This window comes from Aethalodelphis obliquidens, unplaced genomic scaffold (genome assembly GCF_003676395.1).
Source record: "Aethalodelphis obliquidens isolate GAN/ISIS:26980383/991018 unplaced genomic scaffold, ASM367639v1 scaffold8, whole genome shotgun sequence".
Classification (NCBI taxonomy): domain Eukaryota; kingdom Metazoa; phylum Chordata; class Mammalia; order Artiodactyla; family Delphinidae; genus Aethalodelphis; species Aethalodelphis obliquidens.
Genome location: NW_020837952.1, coordinates 17,030,887 through 17,052,004, shown reverse-complemented (window position 1 = coordinate 17,052,004; position 21,118 = coordinate 17,030,887). Strand labels below are relative to the sequence as shown.

General features: G+C 39.2%; 1 protein-coding gene across 5 annotated transcripts in view; it reads right to left on the bottom strand.

Annotated features, from left to right (window-relative positions):
• Nucleotides 1–20,196, bottom strand: part of NUP107 (nucleoporin 107) — a 45,232-nt gene extending 25,036 nt beyond the window's left edge. Inside the window, exons 1-10 of one of the 5 annotated variants that reach the window (XM_027106959.1) lie at nucleotides 20,069–20,196; nucleotides 18,234–18,325; nucleotides 17,632–17,718; nucleotides 16,855–16,970; nucleotides 13,341–13,485; nucleotides 8,242–8,345; nucleotides 5,726–5,853; nucleotides 4,977–5,025; nucleotides 1,831–1,902; nucleotides 1,073–1,161 (exon numbers count right to left, since the gene is read on the bottom strand). In XM_027106959.1, coding sequence (XP_026962760.1) covers nucleotides 1,073–1,161; nucleotides 1,831–1,902; nucleotides 4,977–5,025; nucleotides 5,726–5,853; nucleotides 8,242–8,345; nucleotides 13,341–13,485; nucleotides 16,855–16,970; nucleotides 17,632–17,718; nucleotides 18,234–18,325; nucleotides 20,069–20,076 — 890 coding nt within the window. In that variant the 5' untranslated portion in view covers nucleotides 20,077–20,196. Of the gene's footprint in view, nucleotides 1–1,072; nucleotides 1,162–1,830; nucleotides 1,903–4,976; nucleotides 5,026–5,725; nucleotides 5,854–8,241; nucleotides 8,346–13,340; nucleotides 13,486–16,854; nucleotides 17,014–17,363; nucleotides 17,438–17,631; nucleotides 17,719–18,233; nucleotides 18,326–20,001 lie in introns of those variants that run through there. The other 4 variants (XM_027106958.1, XM_027106961.1, XM_027106963.1 and 1 more) reach the window with 4 other exon arrangements.
• Between the last annotated feature and the right edge of the window lie 922 nt (nucleotides 20,197–21,118).

The window sequence follows — 21,118 nt, the reverse complement described above, 5'->3', positions numbered from 1 at the left end:
AGGATTCTCTATTCTCTTCTATTGACTGGCAAGAAAAGGAGACTAACTCGTAAAAAACTTGTAAAAACCTTAACAGGACATATTAACTTAAAAAATTTTTTTTCTGAAAATGAAAATTTCTCTTTCTCTCAGAAAAACCACAACTAACCAAGATTTAAGATTTAAAAAAAAAAATTTGGTAGCACTAATTTCCTAGTTAAGCAGAGAAAAAAACAATTGATTTATAGACTTGATACATATATAATGTTACTGAATTCAAAGGCAAACTGAACTTTTTCTTTAAGTCTTGAAATAAACTGTCCCTTTAACCTAGGGGTACTTGCTTTCTGGTTTCAAGGTCTTACAATAATTTAGAAGCACTGAAGGATGCAGGGAAAAGCAATTAAAAAACAAAAACACATACAAGTAGCTAGAAACATGGGAGAATTGTTTTCCTGATAATCAATTATGATTATTAAGAAAATATGGCAAAGTGATTGTTTGAAAACTTGAATCAGACCATGTCATTCTTTTATTCTCAAGGTTTCCCATCACATTTAAAATAAAGTCCCAAACCCTTACCTGGGCTACCTGTAAAAGTCCTATATGAGCTGGCTCTCTTCAATCTCATTTCCTACCATTCTTTTCTTTGCTGTGCTCACACTGGCCTCCTTGTGCAAATACTTTACCTTCTTAGAGTCTCTGTAGTTCCTGTTCTTGCCCTGAACACTTGTCCCTCAAATTTTTGCATGTCTGGCCTCCTTTATTTCTTAAAAACCTCTTACTCTTATTACCTGTTACTTCCTTAGAGAGGCCTTCCCTGGTCACCTCTTCTACTTAAAGTAACTCCCATTACCATCCTCTATCCATCAACTCTGATTCTTATTTTTCTTGCAAAGCTCTTAGCACCCAATAGGATATATATCTATTTGCTGTCTAACTCTCCTATACAATTATAAATTCCACAAAGGCAGAGTTTTTATCTGTTTTGCTCACAGACTGAGTTCAGTAAGAACTGAATAAATATTTGTTGAAAGATGAATAAACAAAACCAACATTAAATGACTTCAACAATAAAAGTTTAGTGACTTACCAATATACTGACTTTGCATAAAACTCAATATTATCCGAAAAATCTCCAATCTCATCTTTGGCAATGCTCTCCAACCAATCTACCACCAGCTAGGAAAGGAGGGGAAAAAGAGTATTAACTATAAAATCTGTAAGTATTTTATTTGAAGTAGTATTACTACTACCATTAATTTAAAAAAAAAAGGTTTCTAATTCAAAAATACCAAGTAACAATTTTTTCTATCACTGTTTTTACTTTTTAAAGATGTATAAATATTATGGCAAAAGGTATTTTCTATAGGAATAATACAGTTTTTAACAGGCTATTCCTGGAAATGGTGGGGCTATTATTTGAAAATAAAAAACAAGGTTCTTAATTCTTTTTAATTATAAATTAAAAGATCAAAAAGAAAAAAATTAAGAAAAAAGTTTGACTTAAAAAACTTCAGGGCTTCCCTGGTGGTGCAGTGGTTGAGAGTCCACCTGCCGATGCAGGGGACGCGGGTTCATGCCCCGGTCCGGGAAGATCCCACATGCCGCGGAGCGGCTGGGCCCGTGAGCCATGGCCACTGAGCCTGCGCATCCGGAGCCTGTGCTCCGCAACAAGAAAGGCCCGCGTACCGCGTACTGCGTACCACGTACCAAAAAAAACAAAAAAAGGCCCGCGTACCGCAGTGAGAGGCACGCGTACCACAAAAAAAAAAAAAAAAACTTCATTTCTTTTATGTCATTTACCTTTCTCCATATTTCACCAAAAAAATGTAAAAATTCTAGTCATACCTGACTTTGTCGGACAAGTGAATCTCTCTGAAATAATGCTTCCACAACTGCTTTTTCACTGGCATTAAGAACCTATAAAAAAAAATGGTGGAAAGAAAGAGAAGAAGATTCTCAAGAACATTATTTCAACAGAAAGGTAAGAGAATCTGAAATAAGTATATTTAACCACCTACAACCATTTTAACATAGCAAATCTGTATATTCACCTTTGAAAAAATTTTATAAGTAAGTTTCAAACTGCTAGATCAATGTGCAGCTGCTCTTACTTGATATTTTAATTCTTGGTTATGCTTAAAATTTTTAAGTTCTATTTCCCCAGAGACGTTGTTTTTGGGAAAAATAAAATACAAAACAAAATGAAACAAATCATAATAAAGGGTAGGATGCAGTCATGGGGCATATTAGGAAATTAACATTTAAAAACTTTAGGACTTCCCTGGTAGCGCAGTGGTTAAGAATCCGCCTTCCAATGCAGGGGACATGGGTTCAAACCCTGGTCTAGGAAGATCCCACATGCTGGGGAGCGGCTAGGCCTGTGAGCCTGTTCACCACAACTATTGAGCCTGCGCTCTAGAGGCCACGAGCCACAACTACTGAGCCCACGTGCCATGACTACCGAAGCCCGCGCGCCTAGAGCCCGTGCTCCACAACAAAAGAAGCCACCGCAATGAGAAGCCCGCGCACGGCAACGAAGAGTAGCTCCCGCTCATCGCAACTAGAGAAAGCCTGCACACAGCAACGAAGACCCAATGCAACCAAAAATTAATTAATTAAAAAAAAAAAAAACAAGGTACCTTCCTTCCAACTGGCAAAATCAAATGATTGATGGCAGAGTAAACATTTTCACACACTGTGAGAGTGTAAACTAGTACATTTCATTAGGAAGGCAACATGACAAACTCTATCAAACTTTGTCCCAACAATTCACTTCCAGAAATATAGGAAATACTTAAATATGTAGGTAAGTGTGAAGAATGTTCATTGCATTATAACTATAGCAAATATACTGGAAACAAATATGTCCAGCAGAATGTCTGAAAAAAATTATGGCACATTTATACTTTGGCATACTATGAAAAAATAAGGTAAACGTATACAAATTGACATGAAAAAAACTAAGAAATATTGATGAATAATAAAAAACTCTCAGTATAAGGTATAAATGAAATCATACTATACAGTAAAAAAGAAAAAAACACCAAACCAACCCCACCACCACCCAAAACTACATATATGTATAGAGCAGGGAGACTAGATGAAGTTATTGCCATAATTCCTGCAAAAAATGATGAAGGCTTTGGCTTAAGTGGTGGCAAGAGGAACAGAGATGAGAGGTCAGAGTTGGAACAGAAGAGCTAAAGTGAGCAAGATCTGATGATGGACTAAATTTTGAGATGAGGCAGAGAGCAGGGTCTAAACCCTGGCTACTCAGAGTGTGGTTTACAGACCAACAGCATCAGCACCACCTGCGAGCCTCTTAAAAATGCAGAATCTGGGCTTCCCTGGTGGCGCAGTGGTTGAGAGTCCGCCTGCCGATGCAGGGGACGCGGGTTCGTGCCCCGGTCCGGGAGGATCCCACATGCCGCGGAGCGTCTGGGCCCGTGAGCCGTGGCCACTGAGCCTGCACGTCTGGAGCCTGTGCTCCGCAACGGGAGAGGCCACAACAGTGAGAGGCCCACGTACCTCAAAAAAAAAAAAAAAAAAAAAATGCAGAATCTTAGGCCCCTTCCCAGACCTACTGAATCACAATCTGTATTTTAACAAGATCCCCAGGTGACTCATGTGCACAGTAAAGTTTGAGAAGTGCTGGCTTAGGGAACATTCGGGTTCCTTGGAAAGTTGGCTATGGTGCCATCCACTGAAAGACAAAAGTGGGTTTGACTTTTGACAGGTTGGAGTTACAGTGCTTGAAAATTATTTTGCTTTAAAAGAAAGAAATACAGCTGACCCTTGAACAATGCAAGGGTCAGGGCACTGATCCTCCTTACAGTCGAAAATCCAAATGTAACTTTACAGTTAGCTCTCTGTACTGCTCATTCCTCTGTAACCGAGGTTCTGTACCTGAGGATTCAACCAACTGCAGATCATGTGGTACTGCAGCATGTATTTAGTGAAAAAAATCTGTGTGTTAAGTGGACCCACACAGTTCAAACCCGTGTTGTTCAAACGTTAACTGTAGAAGGTGCTGACTTTTGAAGGGGGGCAACATAGCTGAGTTCCCCTGGGTCTGCTGGGAGGAAAAGAAAAATATGTAAAGACCATTTACAGACTGAGACAGAGCTGGGGGACTCATTCCCTTCAGGCTCTATCTTCTCTCTGCTTGGAGTCTCTAGGAGAGAACAAAATATATTCTAGCACTGCAGAGAAGTTTGCACAATTTAACAACTTGACTAATACCTTTACTAGGACCCAAGTCACTGAATCCTGCAACATTTCACCCAGACTGCATTAAAAAAAGGCTTCTGCTGAATGGCCTGAGGGACAACTCCCTCAAATTACCTAGGAGGTCAATGTTTGATTTCGAGGATAATGAGGCATAGCCTTCATTGTCTTGGAGGATACTTTGTCTGAAGGAAGGCATCTCTAGAACCCTGTGGTTGACCTTCTCAAGGTTTAACTAAACATTTCAAAATGACATTCTCAACTTGATCTTCAAAAAAAAATCCCACAGGGCTTCCCTGGTGGCGCAGTGGTTGAGAGTCCGCCTGCCGATGCAGGGGACACGGGTTCGTGCCCCGGTCTGGGAAGATCCCACATGCCGTGGAGCGGCTGGGCCAGTGAGCCATGGCCGCTGAGCCTGCGCGTCCGGAGCCTGTGCTCAACAGGAGAGGCCACAACAGTGAGAGGCCCGCGTACCAAAAAAAAAAAAAAAACCCCACAAAATTGTATGTGTATATATGTATAAAGATGCAGAGAAAAATGTCTGGTAGAATATGTACTAAATTGTTAGACTGAACAGTATGAGGGATAAAAGAGAACTTTAACCTTTTACTCTATAATGTAAATCAATTTTGATTATTGTATCTTTACTTGTAAAATTTTTTAAATGAAGAAGCTCTAGACGGAGGATCAAAAATCAAATTCTACTACTAAAAACATTTGAATTTTAAGCATTTATAAAGGAAAAAATTTAATATAAAACTTACAGTAATTACAAACATACTTTCATCTTCTAATGCAGACTGTATTCTGTCTCTGGGGAAAAATAACACAAAATGAAAAAGCCTTATTTCATATGAGTAAATGAAATCACCTTTTTAAGCTAGATACATGCAGAAACCTGCATTCCATCCACTGTAAACAAATGAGTTTCCAATTAACTTAGCCAACATGCTTTTAAAAGCAAAAATCAAGTAGTAAATGCCTTCTGAATCTAATACTGACATCTGAACAAAAATGATATTTACTGAAGAGACAAACTGCAAAGTCTTTAATGGCTACCTGCTAATTCATACACCTAACTTTTTAATATAATGTTTTCACAGGGCCCAAATGAAAAAATATAATTTTCTCTCAAGATTTTCTCATTAGGATGAGAAAGTAACAGAATGAGAGCCAAAACCAAGGAGCATCTAAGAGAAGAAAAATTTGGTTAACTTCTCTCAAACTTCTACATTACATAAAGTTATCTGTCAGTTCTTTTTCTTAATCTATCCTCTTCTAAATATTGCCGTATTTTTAGCACTTTCCTTAAATCTTTACACGTATCCAATTTTTGGTAGCTACCAGCTTTATGATTAATATTCCCCTTTCCTCGTTAACTCACTTCTGACAACTAAGGCATTAGGAATGATAAGTATCACAAAATGGCAGAACCTATTTCCAAACACATCTTACTCTAACTTCCAAGTTAATCTGCCAGTTTATTTCTCTTTGAAGTCCTACACAACTTTACCTATACAAAGAAGCCAGCAGCCTCCATGTGACCATCTCCTGTTGAAGAAGCCAGAGCATACTGGCTGTTTTTGAAAACTTTTGAAGTCCAGGTGTTGCTCGGCTCACTATTTTACTCAGTATATTCACCTGAATTAAAAATACAAATGTAATAAGGTTTTCTATAATTTTGAGTCACAACTTTGTATTCTTCAAGTACATAGTGCTAAAACTATTTATATATATTTTATATATGTACATATTTATATTATAAATTTTTCCTGTCTATTGTCTTTTTTAAATTGAGTGTAATATAACATTCCCACTAGAAATGGCCTTAATTTGAAGTAAGGTGTGTTTATGTGAGTATATATGTTTAACAGACTCTAGAGTTCAGATTCAACAATAACAGCCATGAGTGCGTTTTTCTCCTTGTACATCAACCCAGAAGATAAGCTAAATCTAACCTACACCCAACAAAATCATAACATGAACCAACAGAGCAGCAATGAAAATTAAAAATAAGGTATCTTCAAGTTTTATCTGAAAAATTTATACCATATAAAAAAATCAAGAAAAATATTTTCCTAAGACTGGTACCAAAACATTGTCATTTCTAACCAAACCTTAACCAAAATCCCTCCTTGCTGTAAAACAGTAGTTCTTAACCATTTGAGGACTTTTTGCAGAAGTCTAATGAAAGATATGGATGTTCTTCACAGAAACACACACCAAATTATTTAATAGGAGGTTTAAGGACCCAAGGTAAAAGAAACCTTTCTCAAAGGTTATGAATATTACCTCCTTATCAAGGGCAATTAAGAAACAGGATTGGTCTCATTCAGAAAATGAAGAATCACTACCAAAACAACAGGTTTCCCCACCCTTTAAAAAGTATTCAAAAAATAATGTTACTTCTGTCTTAAGGCCAGTGTTTAATAAAAGTATTATCTGTATTTCTCATTCCTTTAATAAATTCTCTATTGGAATCCTAACTCCAGTGATTCACTAGGTGATTATTATTGTTTTTGTTATTTAATGAAGCTACTGCTTTTATAATGGAACAATTCATAAACTGATTATTGAACTAATATTAAATGCTCAAAAAATATTGGCTATTACTATTATTTCAATTATTCTTGAATGCAATAGTTTCTTGAAGTCCTTTCCTTTCCTTTCGAAGAGACTTAATTTTTTAAGCAGTTTTAGGTTCACAGCAAAACTGAGTAGGAAGTACAGCGAGTTCCCATTACTTTCTGCCCCCAAATACACACAACCTAACCCCCCACTATCAATATCCAGTACCAGAGTGGTACGTTTGTTACAGTCACTGAAGCTACATTGACATGTCATTACTACTGAAAGTCCATAGTTTACACAAGGGTTCACTCTTGGTGTTGTACATTCTATGGGTTTTGACAAATGTATAATGACATGTATCCCTCATAATAATATCACACAGAATAATATCACTCCAATAAAAAACCAGTGTGCTCCACTTTCTATCCTTACCGCCCTTTGAACCCTGGCAACTGCTGATCTTTTTATTCTCTTTAAGTTTTCCCTTTTCCAGAATATCGTCTAGTTGCAATCACACCATATGTAGCCTTTGCATATTGGCTTCTTTCACTTAGTGATATGCATTTCGGGTTAATCCTCATCTCTTTATGGCTTGATAGCCCATTACTTTTAAGGGCTGTATAATATTCCACTGTCTGGATGAACCACAGTTGATTTACCCATTCACTTACTGAAGGACATCTTGACTGCTTCCATATTTAGGCTATTATGAATAAAGCTGCTATAAACATCTATGTGCAGGCTTTTGTGTGGACATATATTTTAAACTCTTTTGGGTAAATACCAAAGAGTATGAACGTTAGGTTACATGGTAAGAGTATGTTTAGTTTTGTAAGAAACTGAGACACTGTCTTCCAAAGTGGCTGTATCATTTTCCATTCCCACCAGCAATGAATGAGAATTCTTGTTCTACACCCTTGCCAGCATTTGGTTTTGTTAGTGTTTTGGATTTTGTTCATTCTAACAGGTGTATAGTTGCATCTTGTTGTTTTAATTTGCTATTTCCTAATGATATATGATGTGTTTTTTTTTAATTTTTATTTTATATTGGAGTATAGTTGATTTATAATGTTGTGTTGACATATGATGTTAAGCATCTTTTCCCATACTTATTTGCCATCTATAGATCTTCTCTGGTGATGTGTCTGTTTACATGTTTTGTCCATTTCTCAGTTAGATTGTTCATTTTCTTACTGTAGAGTTTTAAGTTCTTTGTATATTTTGGGTTTTCCTTTTTCAAAGATGCAGAATCCTTTTGTCCTTAAAAGAAATATTATATGGACTCTCAACATGTAAAAAGCAGAGCTGCTCTGGCCGACCTTCTAACCATGCCACACTTGTCACTACACCCCAAGACATCCTCCTTAAATATAGTATAGAAATTCACAAGTTGATGCTGTTCAAAAAAAACTTAAAGAGTACTGAAGTCTGACCAGCAATGCAGTGAAATTAACTTACCTGACTACTACAAATGTTTTCATACTCTTCCACAAGGTCAAAAACTGTAGTTGAAGAGTGCTTCAAAAAAGACTGCAGGAAATCAGAAAACATACTCATGGATGCTAGAACACATTAAAAAGAAAAGGAACAGAAAGAGTTAAATGACATACTTCTAGGTAATTCTGTTTGTTTTAAAAACTTAAAAACATAGCTACAAATCCTTTTTTTAAACTGCTATATTTTTAAAAATATATAATTGTGGTAAAATATACATAACAAAATTTACCATTTTAACCATTTTTAAGCGTACAGTTCAGTAGCAGTAAGTACATACACAGTGCTGTGCTACCATCACCACCATGGGACCACAGAACTCTGCATTTTGCAAAACTAAACTCAGGATAGCCAAGGCAATCCTGAAAAAAAACTAAGCAGGAGGCATCACACTTCCTGATTTCAAACTACACTACAAAGCTATAGCATTCAAAACAGTACTGGCATTAAAATAGACACATAAACCAATGGAAAAGAATGGAGAGTCCAGAAATAAACTCCTACATATATGGTGAATTAATATTTGACAAGGGAGCCAAGAATATTGAATGGGGAAAGGATAGTTTCTTTAATAAATGGTGCTGGAAAAACTGGATAATCGCATGCAGAAAAACAAACTCAGACCCCTATCTTACACCACTCATAAAAATGAACTTGAAATGAATTAAAAACTTAAATAAGACCTGAAACTGTAAAATTCCTAGAAAAAAAAAGTAGGGAAAAAGTTCCTTGACACTGGTCTTGGCAATACTTTTTGGATAAGATACCAAAAGCACAAGCAATGAAAGCAAAAAATCAACAAGTGGGACTATATCAAACTAAAAGGCTCTATACAACTAAACAAACAATCAACAAAATGAAATGGCAACCTATGGAATGAGAGAAAATATTTGCAAACTATATACCTGATAAGAAGTTAATCTCCAAAATATATAAAGAATTCATAAAATTCAAAAACAAACAATCCGATTTAAAAATAGGCAGAGGAGGGGCTTCCCTGGTGGTGCAGTGGTTGAGAGTCCGTCTGCCGATGCAGGGGACACGGGTTCGTGCCCCGGTCCAGGAAGATCCCACATGCCGCGGAGCGGCTGGGCCTGTGAGCCATGGAGGCTCAGCCTGTGCGTCCGGGGCCTGTGCTCTGCAACGGGAGAGGCCACGACAGTGAGAGGCCCGCGTACAGCAAAAAAAAATAGGCAGAGGAACTGAACAGACATTCTTCAAAAGACATACAAATGGCCAACAGGTACCTGAAAAGATGCTCAACATCGCTAATCATCAGGGAAATACAAATCAAAACTACAATGAGATATCACCTCACGTCTGTTAGAATGGCTATCATCAATAACACAAGAAATAACAAGTGTTGGTGAAGATGTGGAGAAAAGGGAACCTTTGTGCACTATTGATGAGAATGTAAACTGGTTCAGCCACTATGGAAAACAGTATGGAGGTTCCTCAAAAATTAAAAATAGAACTACCATATGATCCAGCAATACCACTTCCGGGTATATATTCAAAGGAAATGAAAACAGGCTTTCAAAAAGGTATCTGTACTTCCACACTTACTGCAGCATTATTCATAACAGCCAAGACAGGGAAAAACCCTAAGTGTCCATCACCGGATAAATGGATAAAGAAGTGGTATATATACACAACAGAATATTATTCAGCCATGAGAAAGAAAGTGATCCCGCTATTTGTGACAGGACAGACCCTGGATAGACCCTGAAGGCATTAAGTAAGATAAATCTGACAGAGAGAGACAAATACTGTACTATATCACTCATGAGGAAATCTAAAAAAGCCAAACTCATAGAAACAGAGAGTGGAATGGTGGTTTCCAGGGACTAGAGAGTGGGGGAATTGAGAGATGTTGGTTAAAGGGTACAAATTTGCAGTTAGAAGATGAGTAAATTCTGGAAATCTAATGCACAGCATTGACTATAATCAATAAACCTGTATTAGTTGAAAGTTGCTAGGAGACTAGATCTTAAATGTTCTCACCACAGAAATTATGATTATGTGATGTGAAAGTACAATGGAGGTATCAGCTAACACTAATAATATGCAAGTGTATCAAAGCAATATGTTGTATACCTTAAACTTACAGAATGTTATGTCAATTACACCTCAAAAAAAAAAAAGAAAAAAAAATCCTAAAACTATAACTCCCCATTCTCCCCTTTCCCTAGACCTTGGCAACCATTATTCTACTTTCTATGTCTATGAGTTTGACTACTCTAGGTGCCTCACATATGTGGAATCATACAGTATTTGTCCCTATGCCACTGGTTTATTTCATTTAGCATAATGTCCTCAAAGTACATTCACGTTGTAGCATGTGTCTGAATTATATGCCACTGTAAGTATATACCACATTTTATTTATCCTTCATCCATCAATGGACATTTGGGTTGCTTCTACCTTTTAGCCATTATGAATAATGGGGCTACAAATAAGGGAACACAAATCTCTTTAAAATCCTGTTTTCACTTCTTTTGGGTATATACCCCAAAGGCAGAATTTAGGTATATACCCAAGAGGCAGAATTGCTAAATCATATGGTAACCCTATTTTTAATTTTTTAAGGAAGCACCACTGTTTACCATTTTACATTCCCACCAACAATGTACAAGAGCTCCAATTTCTCCACATCCTTGACAACGTTTGTTATTTTCTGTTTGTTTGGGGTTTTTCTGTTTTTGTGGGGGTTTTTGACAGTAGCCATCCTAATGCGTTCAGGTGGTGTCTCGTGGTTTTGATTTGCATTTCCTTAACGCAAATTATTACTTAATAATGCAACATTACAGATGTTGAGCAAATTTTCATGTGCTTATTGGCTAGGTTTTTTTTTAAATTTATTTTTGGCTGTGTTGGGTCTTCCTTGTTGCACGCGGGCTTTCTCTAGCTGTGGCGAGTGGGGGCTGCTCTTCCTTGCAATGCACGGGTTTCTCATTGTGGTGGCTTCTCTTGTTGCGGAGCACGGGCTCCAGGCGCGCGGGCTTCCGTAGTTGTGGCACGCAGGCTCAGCAGTTGTGGCTTGTGGGCTCTAGAGTGCAGGCTCAGTTGTTGTGGCACATGGGCTTAGTTGGTCCGCAGCATGTGGGATCTTCCCCAACCAGGGCTCGAACCCATGTCCTCTGCCTTGGCAGGCGGATTCGTAACCACTGTGCCACCAGGGAAGCCCTATTGGCTAGTTTTATATCTTCTTTGGAGAAATGTCTATTCAAGTCCTCTGTCCATTTTTCAACTGAGTTGTTTGTTTTCTGTTATTGTTGAGTTGTAGGAGTTCTTTCTACATACTGAATATTAATCTCTTATGAGATATATGATTTGCAAATATATTCTCCCACTCTGTGGGCTGCCTTTTCACTCTATTGATTGTTCTTTTGACACATATTTTGATGTAGTCCAAGTTATTTTGTCTTTTGTTACCTACAAGTCTTTAAAGATTCCAAAATGTATTATTCAGTAGTCTGTTGACCATTACTACAAAACCATGAGCCAGATTTTGAAACATCTGAATTATATTTTAAGTACACCATAACAAAGTAGCTGAGAAAGTTACAATAGATACTAAAATGACATGTTTTACTCAGGGAAAATACATACACTCTACTACAATACTGTATAATATTTAAGGCCTCAGCCATGGTTCACACTAAAAATGAAATATTTTATAGATTAAGTACAAAGTACTTTTGAGTCACTCAATATTTGAGTACTTATAACTGGCAAATACTACAAAGAAGCAGTGGTCACCAGAGAGTTAAGAGAAGGGCTGTGGGACTTCCCTGGTGACGCAGTGGTTAAGAATATGCCTGCCAATGCAGGGGACACAGGTTCGAGCCCTGGTCCGGAAGATCCCACATGCTGCAGAGCAACTAAGCCCGTGCGCCACAACGACTGAGCCTGCGCTCTAGAGCCCACAAGCCACAACTACTGAGCCCGCGTGCTGCAACTACTGAAGCCTGCACGCCTCGAGCCCGTGCTCCGCGACAAGAGAAGCTACCGCAATGAGAAGCCCGCGCACTGCAACGAAGAGTAGCCCCTGCTCGACGCGACCAGAGAAACCTGTGCGCAACAACCAAGACCCAACACAGCCATAAATAAATAAATAAATAAATAAATTTATTCAGAAAAAAAGAGAGAGAGAGAGGGGCTCTGGAATCAAACTGCTTAGTTTCAAATCCTGGTGCCATCACTTCCTAGCCAGGTGAGCTCAAACAGGTCACTTAATCCTTTTAAGCAGCAGTTTCCTTTCCCTGAAAATGGAAACAGTTACTGTATCTATTTAATGGACCATGAAAGGAGTTAGTGTTCATACAGTGGTAAGCATACTGACTAGCACTCATATATGTTAGCTTATAATAATAAAATGAAGAAGAACCTATGTCATAATGTGCAGGTACAGAGACACTAAAAGCAGATTTTTTTTCCAAAAGGGAATGGTGATAACCAACGTAAAGTTAGAATAGTCACGGTACTGTTTGAAGAAACAACACTAGCATCCAGGCCAAATAAAACACGTCAACAATGTCAGATAAAAATTAAACCAAAAGAAAAAGAGAAGCTCTTTCAACAGCACAAATATGGAAATAAAAATATTAGAGACTAGTCTAATAACCTAACAGGTTACTACTTATACTGAAAGATTAAACGGCAAAATGCCGCTCCAACTGAGAACTAACGTGAGGTTCTCAACCTCCTAGAGCTACATCAAATGTCGTAGCCATTACCATAACTCGTTGGCTTAACAAAAAAAATTTTTTTTTTTTTACGGTACGCGGGCCTCTCACTGCCGCGGCTTCTCCCGTTGCGGAGCACAGGCTCCGGACGTGCAGGCTCAGCGGCCATGGCTCACGGGCCCAGCCACTCCACGGCATATGGGATCTTCCCGGACGGGGAACGAACCCGTGTCCCCTGCGTTGGCAGGCGGACTCGCAACCACCGCGCCACCAGGGAAGCCCCCAAAAATATTTTTTAATGATGTTCAGGAATAGGAGATAATTTCCTTGATCTTAGTAAAACGACAAGCTACTGTGTTACAAACGAAGTTTTACCAGCTTCTCCAGGATCGTCCTCCCGTAACATAACAGCACTGAGAGTTACATCCTCTGTTACACTGTGGGGCTCTGTGTTTGTGAAGAGCCCTGCACGCTGTGATGAGAATGCAGCGGCCCAATTACTGTCATCCAGATTAGTTACCTGAAAAAATAAAAGGAAGATACAGAAAAGTAATGTGGTTATTGCTGCTGAGTGAATGAAGACTTCAATACTATTAAAACCTTTTAAAGACCATAGGTATGTGTTTTTCACTTTTAAAAGACAGCCATGGGGCCATTTTATTAAGGAAATCATGGCTTTTTTTTTTTGGCCATGCCATGAGGCATGTGGGATCTTAGTTCCCCAACCAGGGATTGAACCTGCGCCCCCTGCGCTGGGAGCTTGGAGTCTTTACCACTGGACCGCCAAGGAAGTCCTGGTGCGTTTTTTTTTTTAAAAAAGGCAGTATATTCCTTCTTTTTAAATTTTATTTATTTATTTATTTTTGGCTGCGCTGGGTCTTCCTTGCTGCACACAGGCTTTCTGTAGTTGCGGTGAGCGGGGGCTACTCTTCGTTGCGGTGCGCGGGCTTCTCATTGTGGTGGCTTCTCTTGTTGCAGAGCACAGACTCTAGGCGTACGGCCTTCAGTAGTTGTGGCATGCGGGCTCAGTAGTTGTGGCTCGCGGGCTCAGTCATTGTGGGCTCTAGAGCACACGCTCAGTAGTTGTGGTGCACGGACTTAGTTGCTCCACAGCATGTGGGATCTTCTGGAACCAGGGATCAAACCCATGTCCCCTGTATTGGCGGGCAGATTCTTAACCACTACGCCACCAGGGAAGTCCCAGTCCCAGCTTTTTAGTTTTCTTCTTTGTACTACTCCATACTTTAAAAAAAAAAGCCAATAAAGATTCCATTTTGTAATATTTAAGCTGATATTAATAAGTAAACTAATACCAGCTTTAGTTCTATTGCTCTAGGACTAGTTCAAATCAATTTTTTTAATTTTGGGAAATAGTACAGGATGAATGATCCAGTTTCTACAACAAATAAATGGTAAAGAAAAAAAGAATGATGGAGGAACTTATAGATTAAAATACTTAAGAGACATACCAAGCAAATGCAATGTGTTGAGCTTGTTTGGATTCTGATTTGAGCAAACCGACAACTGGGCTTCCCTGGTGGCGCAGTGGTTGAGAGTCTGCCTGCTGTTGCAGGGGACACGGGTTCGTGCCCCGGTCCGGGGGGGATCCCACATGCCACGGAGCGGCTGGGCCCAGGAGCCGTGGCCGCTGAGCCTGCACATCTGGAGCCTGCGCTCCGCAATAGGAGAGGCCACAATTGTGAGAGGCCCCCGTACCGTAAAAAAAAAAAAAATTGACACAACTGAAGAAGTATGAACACTTAATGAAATACGTATTGTAATGGAAAAAGTACACATAAAATGGCTATTTGAAATCATAAAGGAATTACTCTGTGTGTGTGTAGGGAGGGGTTAGATGTGTTAACAATATTGTACTTACGTTAAAGAAAGCATCCTTATGTTTCAGAGATACCTACTGAAGTATTTATGGATAAAATGGTATGAAATCTGGGAACTATAATGTGGGAGAAATGCTTGTGGGTATAGATGAAACAAGGTCAGCCGTATGCTGATAACTGTTGAAGGTGGGCAATAAATACATGGAGGCTTACTCTACTATTGTATTTTTGGACATATTAAAAAATAGTAATAAAAAGCTTTTTTAAATTTACTTAAAATCTAGGCATGAGCAACAATAAAAATGTACCTTTAAATCAGTCTCCCCAAGGAAAAATGCTAAAGATGGGTGCTGAGGCCCTATATATTAGTGAGGTAGTAACTATGGGCTGAGGAGAGCTTAGCTGCAGCTACTGAAGACTGATTGATAGTTTACTCCCTTCTGGATACTAATCATCATTATTATAAAGATCAAACTGAAAATCTTACACAGCAGTGATATCCTGCATTCAGAAAAATACTTTGGTCCATAACCAAATCTTGGCAGGTAGACACATGGTAAAATCAACATAGCAAATAACTGTACTTCCTTCAGGGCTATCTAAGACCACTTCTCACCGCTGATATTAAAATTGGCAAAACAGGGACTTCCCTGGTGGTCCAGTGGTAAAGAATCTGCCTTCCAATGCAGGGGATGTGGGTTTAATCCCTGGTCAGGGAGCTAAGATCCCACATGCCACAGGGCAACTAAGCCCATGCACCACAACTACTGAGCTCTCGCACCTCAACTAGACAGCCCGCACGCCACAACTACAGAGCCCACGCACCCTGGAGCCCACACACCACAACTAGAGAGAGAAAACCAGTGTGCCACACCTAGAGAGAGAAAACCCGCACGCTGTAACAAAGAGACCACGCGCCGTAACGAAAAGATCCTGCATGCCTCAACAAAAATCCCGTGTGCCCCAATTAAGACCCAAAACAGCCAAAACAATAAGGAAAATAAATAAATATTCAAAAATAAAATAAAATAGGCAAAACAAATCAAGACAATATCTTTGACTACAAAGTAATTTCCAAACATTTTGTAATAATCAATACATATTTACTCTATCCTGGCCTTTAAAAGAGTAACAATTTTACTATTAATCTTGCAGTTCTGAAGCAGTAAATAGTAAAACTCATTTTCTTTTGCTTAAACACAGAAGCAGTCAATTCACTCATGTTTTTAAGAGGAATAAGAATAAACATTGTCAAAATAAACCAGTTTCATAAGCAAAGTAAAACTGTTCAATGACTAGATCACTGTTAGATATTAACACTCTAAAAATTCATAAGACTGTAATAAACATTGCTAAGATGGATTTAACCTTCTAAGACAAGGAGAGGTTTAACATGCAAAACCTCTTTTTAATAAGCACAGAGCCAAATAAAGAGCCATTTTTATCTTGTTTTTGGAACTAAATGGGCCATAATAGTCTACTACTCCAACAAAAGTCTTCCATTTTCTTCTCAGTTAGACACAATTCTTTCTTTTTCTATAGGGTATTTTAAGCACCTAGGTCAAGTCATTCTGTATCACAGTTTATAAGACATTTCTTTTGCTATTATAAATATTGTACCATAGGGATTCATAAAGAGTGTCTCATCTACTTCTCCCAAAATTTTCTCGTCTTTCCTTTAATGCTTTGTCCTCCTTCCTTATGACAGTCTTCATTGATTACTCCTGGCTTCCTTCTCTTCTATGCTTCTTGGGCTCAGCTTTTATACCAATAGCAACCAATCGGAATTGATTTATTCTGATCAGCAAACTGTCAGATTAACACATTTTGTAGGCAACTAACTGCCGCTGGTGCCACAGCTTCCACCTATGACATGAGTATGCTTCAGGGTCTCAGTTTTCTGAAAGTCTTTCTAATCAAAACCTGATTTCAATTAACATAACCGAATTACTTTATGACAAATAAGACTTCAATTCTCATTAAAAGCTTTTAAGCTAAATATCTTACGTTAATAAAAAGGAAGAAAATTTCAGCTCCATCTTTCTACATACCATAGACAGATTTCCCAAGAACCCTGAAGACTGTGTAAGCCGAGGAGACCTCCCTCCAGTTCCAAGAATGCAGAAAACATCTGGCTGCCTTAGTAAGCTTCGGTTTGTTGGAGTAACTACTAGGAAGAGGTTAGTAAAAAGAATTCGAAATGCGTGAGCCTTGATCATGGAAGAAAACAAGCAAACAAACAATAAAGTATAATTTTCACTTTTCAATTATTTAGATTCTAACCAAATAAATACTTTCAATATTAACATTTCCATCATATGAAGATTCAACTTATTTTTCTAAACATGAATTTTTGGTACTACCGAGCCCACCAAGAAAAACTTTACTGCAAACAGAGATGCTTTCATTATAGCACAACTGAGCATAAAAAAAGGGACACGAATGAGTCCATGAATTTGCCAAATTCTAATTTTATAAAGCATACTATAGTATAGAGGACATGGGCCCTGGAGTAAGCAGATTATGGTTCGAATTTTGGTTCCATTACTTACATACTTACCTAGCTATGTTATCTGGGTTAATCAACTTCTCTAAGTCTCACATTCAGTCTTGGCAAAATAGAGATAATACCTATGTCATAGTTAGTATGCATTTATGTAAAGAACAGTGACTTACACATGGTAAGAGTTCAACAAATAGTAACTGCAATCATTATTATTTGTTCTTAATTAGAGATAATTTATAAAATATAATATATATTATGGTATTAGTTGCTATTATTGTTATCATTATTAAATGCTTTAAAAGCAAAAAAAAAAAAATCTTACAAGGTTGTCTAAATGAACTGGGAGTTCGGGGGATAACCTGGTTTCTTGGTGTAGTATTAGCAAAAATTTCATCTTGGGATGCCCGAACTACAGGAAAAGTTAAGAAAAGTTTTTCATGTAGAAAAGACACCATCAAAGATAGAATGAACCATATTTACACTATACAAAATATGTGAATACATTTTTCAAGGGCAAAGTATCTTATGGCTACCACATTTTCTATGCAAAGAGTAAATAATTCCCTCTCGCCTTTAAATTCTCAGTTATCAGTCTTAGGTTACTACACATTGAACTAAAAGTTGTTAGTCAGATTTCAAATAATAAAAAAAATCTAATCTCAGCAGAAGCTAACCACCGTATGATGGTTAGCAGTAAAATGGAACATCCTTATTTTCAGGGAAACATGAATCTCACTGAATTTCAGCATTATACTTACAAAATAACACATCTGGGAAGTTTAAAAAAAAAAAACCTACAACTAATGTCCACAGCATTTTATTATTATAGCTAGTGTTTAATATCTCTCATAAAAAGAAAAGTCTATAATCCTGATTCCCAACATGTTGCAATTTTTATAATCATGCTTAAAATGCAAAGGATACTTAAAACTCTTTTTTGAGCACTCTGTTTTCGTGCAGTCCGAGTCACCTCTGCCTCCCGGATCACAGGAGATGCCATCTCTTCAAAGCCGCTCCTAAAATGGCATAATCAAGCTCATGTGAATGAAATGAGAATGTAGCATTTGCAAAAAAATTTTATCATCATGATTGGACCAAAGGATCCTAAGTCAGTCAAGATGCAGATCATCCCAGTAGCCAAGTCTTTGATATTTTTGTTGCCAATGCCCCTATGGCTCCAAATCCTGCGTATCCCTCAAAGTCCTGCTCACATTTTACCTGCACAAAGACTTCTATGACTTTCTAATACTTACTTGTTATTTTCTCTTATGGAATTATTTTAACACGTGGAATCTAAATCTATATTATAACACTGTTTTAGATAACTGCTTCATGAAGGTAAACCTTTCCTCTTTGGATTGAGGTCCCTAAAACTGCAGGAACTCTTAAAAGGATCTTCTGTAGTTTCCAAAGTACTTCAAACCATGGATACCACTATTTAAGCTGGTGACTTGGGAGGCTAAGTAAAAAAGAAATCTAGTAAATTGGAGAGAAATGATCCTTCAAGTTTTTTCTCCCCAGACTACACTAAGGGTGTCTCCTGTCTCAGCACTACTGTAGTCACAATGCCCTTGTCATTCTCTGCCCAAAGTCTAGAAAATAAATTGTGTGAATTAAGAGGTCTGTATCTTAAGACAAGAATCTAATATGCATTTCCTCCACTTGAAAATCTTCAGATAGCTATCTCTGGCCTACAGAATCAAGTCCAAATTTCCTAGCATGGTTTTTACAATCTGACCCCAGCTTACCAGTCCAGCCTTATATTCAGCCAAAACATCACTCCATACAAACATACACTGCATGTGACCATTCGGCTACGCTTTCGTATCCTTACACCTTTGTACGTGTTGCTTCTTTTACAGAGGCCTACATTTGCCCCCTTGGTCTACCTGGTGAATACTTACTCATCAAACAGCCTCCTGGAATCTAGAGACACACAGATCCAGGTTGGCAACTTGGTTCTTCTATTTGTTAGCTTCCTAACTGACCAAGTTCCTTAACCTTTTTTAGCCCCAATGTTAGGTGTAAAAAGAGGATCACAGTAGCTATCCTCACAGGATTGTTAGAAAGATTAAATTAGCTAATAATATATTTAAAGCGTTTAAGTTACTCAATGTAGGCTACTGCTACTATTCAAACACCAACTAGAAAGCATTCTCCTTTGAGAGGTCTTCCTGATACCTCCCATGACAGGGAGACTTCACTGCTCCCCATTTCTTTTCCCACAGAGCAGTACAAAATACTTATCACTCCGTACTGCTCGGCTGTCTCCTCCACTACACATTCCCCCGAGACCAAGAACCTTGAATAACTCATCTTTAACGCAGATGTCTGGCATAGTGCCAGGGTCATAGAAAGAACACAATAACTATCTGGTGCTGGAACCTGTAATCAGAAAATCTGGGCTGAGATCCCTGTTCCATCACTGACTGGCTCTGTGGTCTAGGGCAGGTCACTCAGCATCTCGAATGCCGGGCCACCTCCTACCTCGCCCAACCCAGGAGCGAAAAATGTTGCGCGAAAGTGAGTAGATGGCAGAGCCGCCGTGGGAACCAGGAGATTATCATTAGCCGTATCCCTTCCCGACCCAAGCGGCCTTTCTCCCATCAGGTGCAGTCCCCCCAGCCCGGAAAAGGAGTCCTAGGGTCAGCACCCGGGCCCTCGTCGGCTTCCTCTGGGAGTCGGGTTTCACCTGTTTCGTTCCTCCAACACCCTGGAGGGACAAGTGTCCGGGCTCGGCCGTCACCACCAGAACTGACCTGTCCATGGCTATAGCCTTCTCCCACCGAGAACCTTACAAACTCAGTCCCCGCTTAACCACCGCGTTTCAGCCTTCCCGCTCTCCGGAAGCAAACCCTTTGACCCGGAAGCACGTCCTCGCTAAGTCGCTGTAGAAAAAAGAAGCGAGAGGCGGGAGGGGAGAAGGAACAACTTCCCATTCGGCGCATGCGCAACTTCTTCGGCCTGCCGCTGCTTGTCCGGTCTGCGCAGGCGCAAAGGTGTGCCGGCGGTTGACGTCACTGGGCGGGGCGGGGCAGGACCGGGGCGGGGCAGGGGGCGGGGCAGGAAGGAGCGTTTCGCCTCGCTGTGCGGCCGCCCCTTTGCTTGACTGGCATTTATGGGCGTGGTCCAGGCGCCGGGATTATCCTGCTGGGATACTTGACGTATATTGATAGTCTAGAAAAATGTGAAGTCATTTCCTGGTATTCTTTGTCAGTAACAGCCTGGACCTGGAATTCTGACGTGCAGTCTCTGCGCTACACCTCGGGGGTCCCTGTCTCTCTCTTACTGTACTCACCTTGTTTGAACTGTAGTGTAAACCCCCTACAGTTTTTGAAATTGTTTTCCATAATAGCTATTTGTTCTTTACTTGGTATTTTTCCCTATTAAGGAGAAAAGGATCACCTGTCTTAAAAAAGCATAAAAGATGTTGGTATTGCCCTCTATTGCAAAGTGCAGGATAGGCAAAAAGAATGTTCTGGCCCTGAAGGAATCAGTCGAAGTTTTGCCTTAGGCATTTACATTCCACTCTAATCCTGGGAAATGTCATTCTAGGAAGGCTTCTTCATAGCTAATTTCTGCTGAGACGACGTGGGGTTTTGAAGAAACGTGGCTTTGGGCTCCATCTAGGCTCGAAACCCCTGCGCTGCAGATTCCTCATCTGTAGAACAGAGGTAACGCCTTTATCGAAGAGTTGTTGGGAGGATTAAAACAAAATGTCAGGGCTTCCCTGCTGGCGCAGTGGTTGAGAGTCTGTCTACCGATGCAAGGAACACAGGTTCTTCCCCCGGTGCGGGAGGATTCCACAT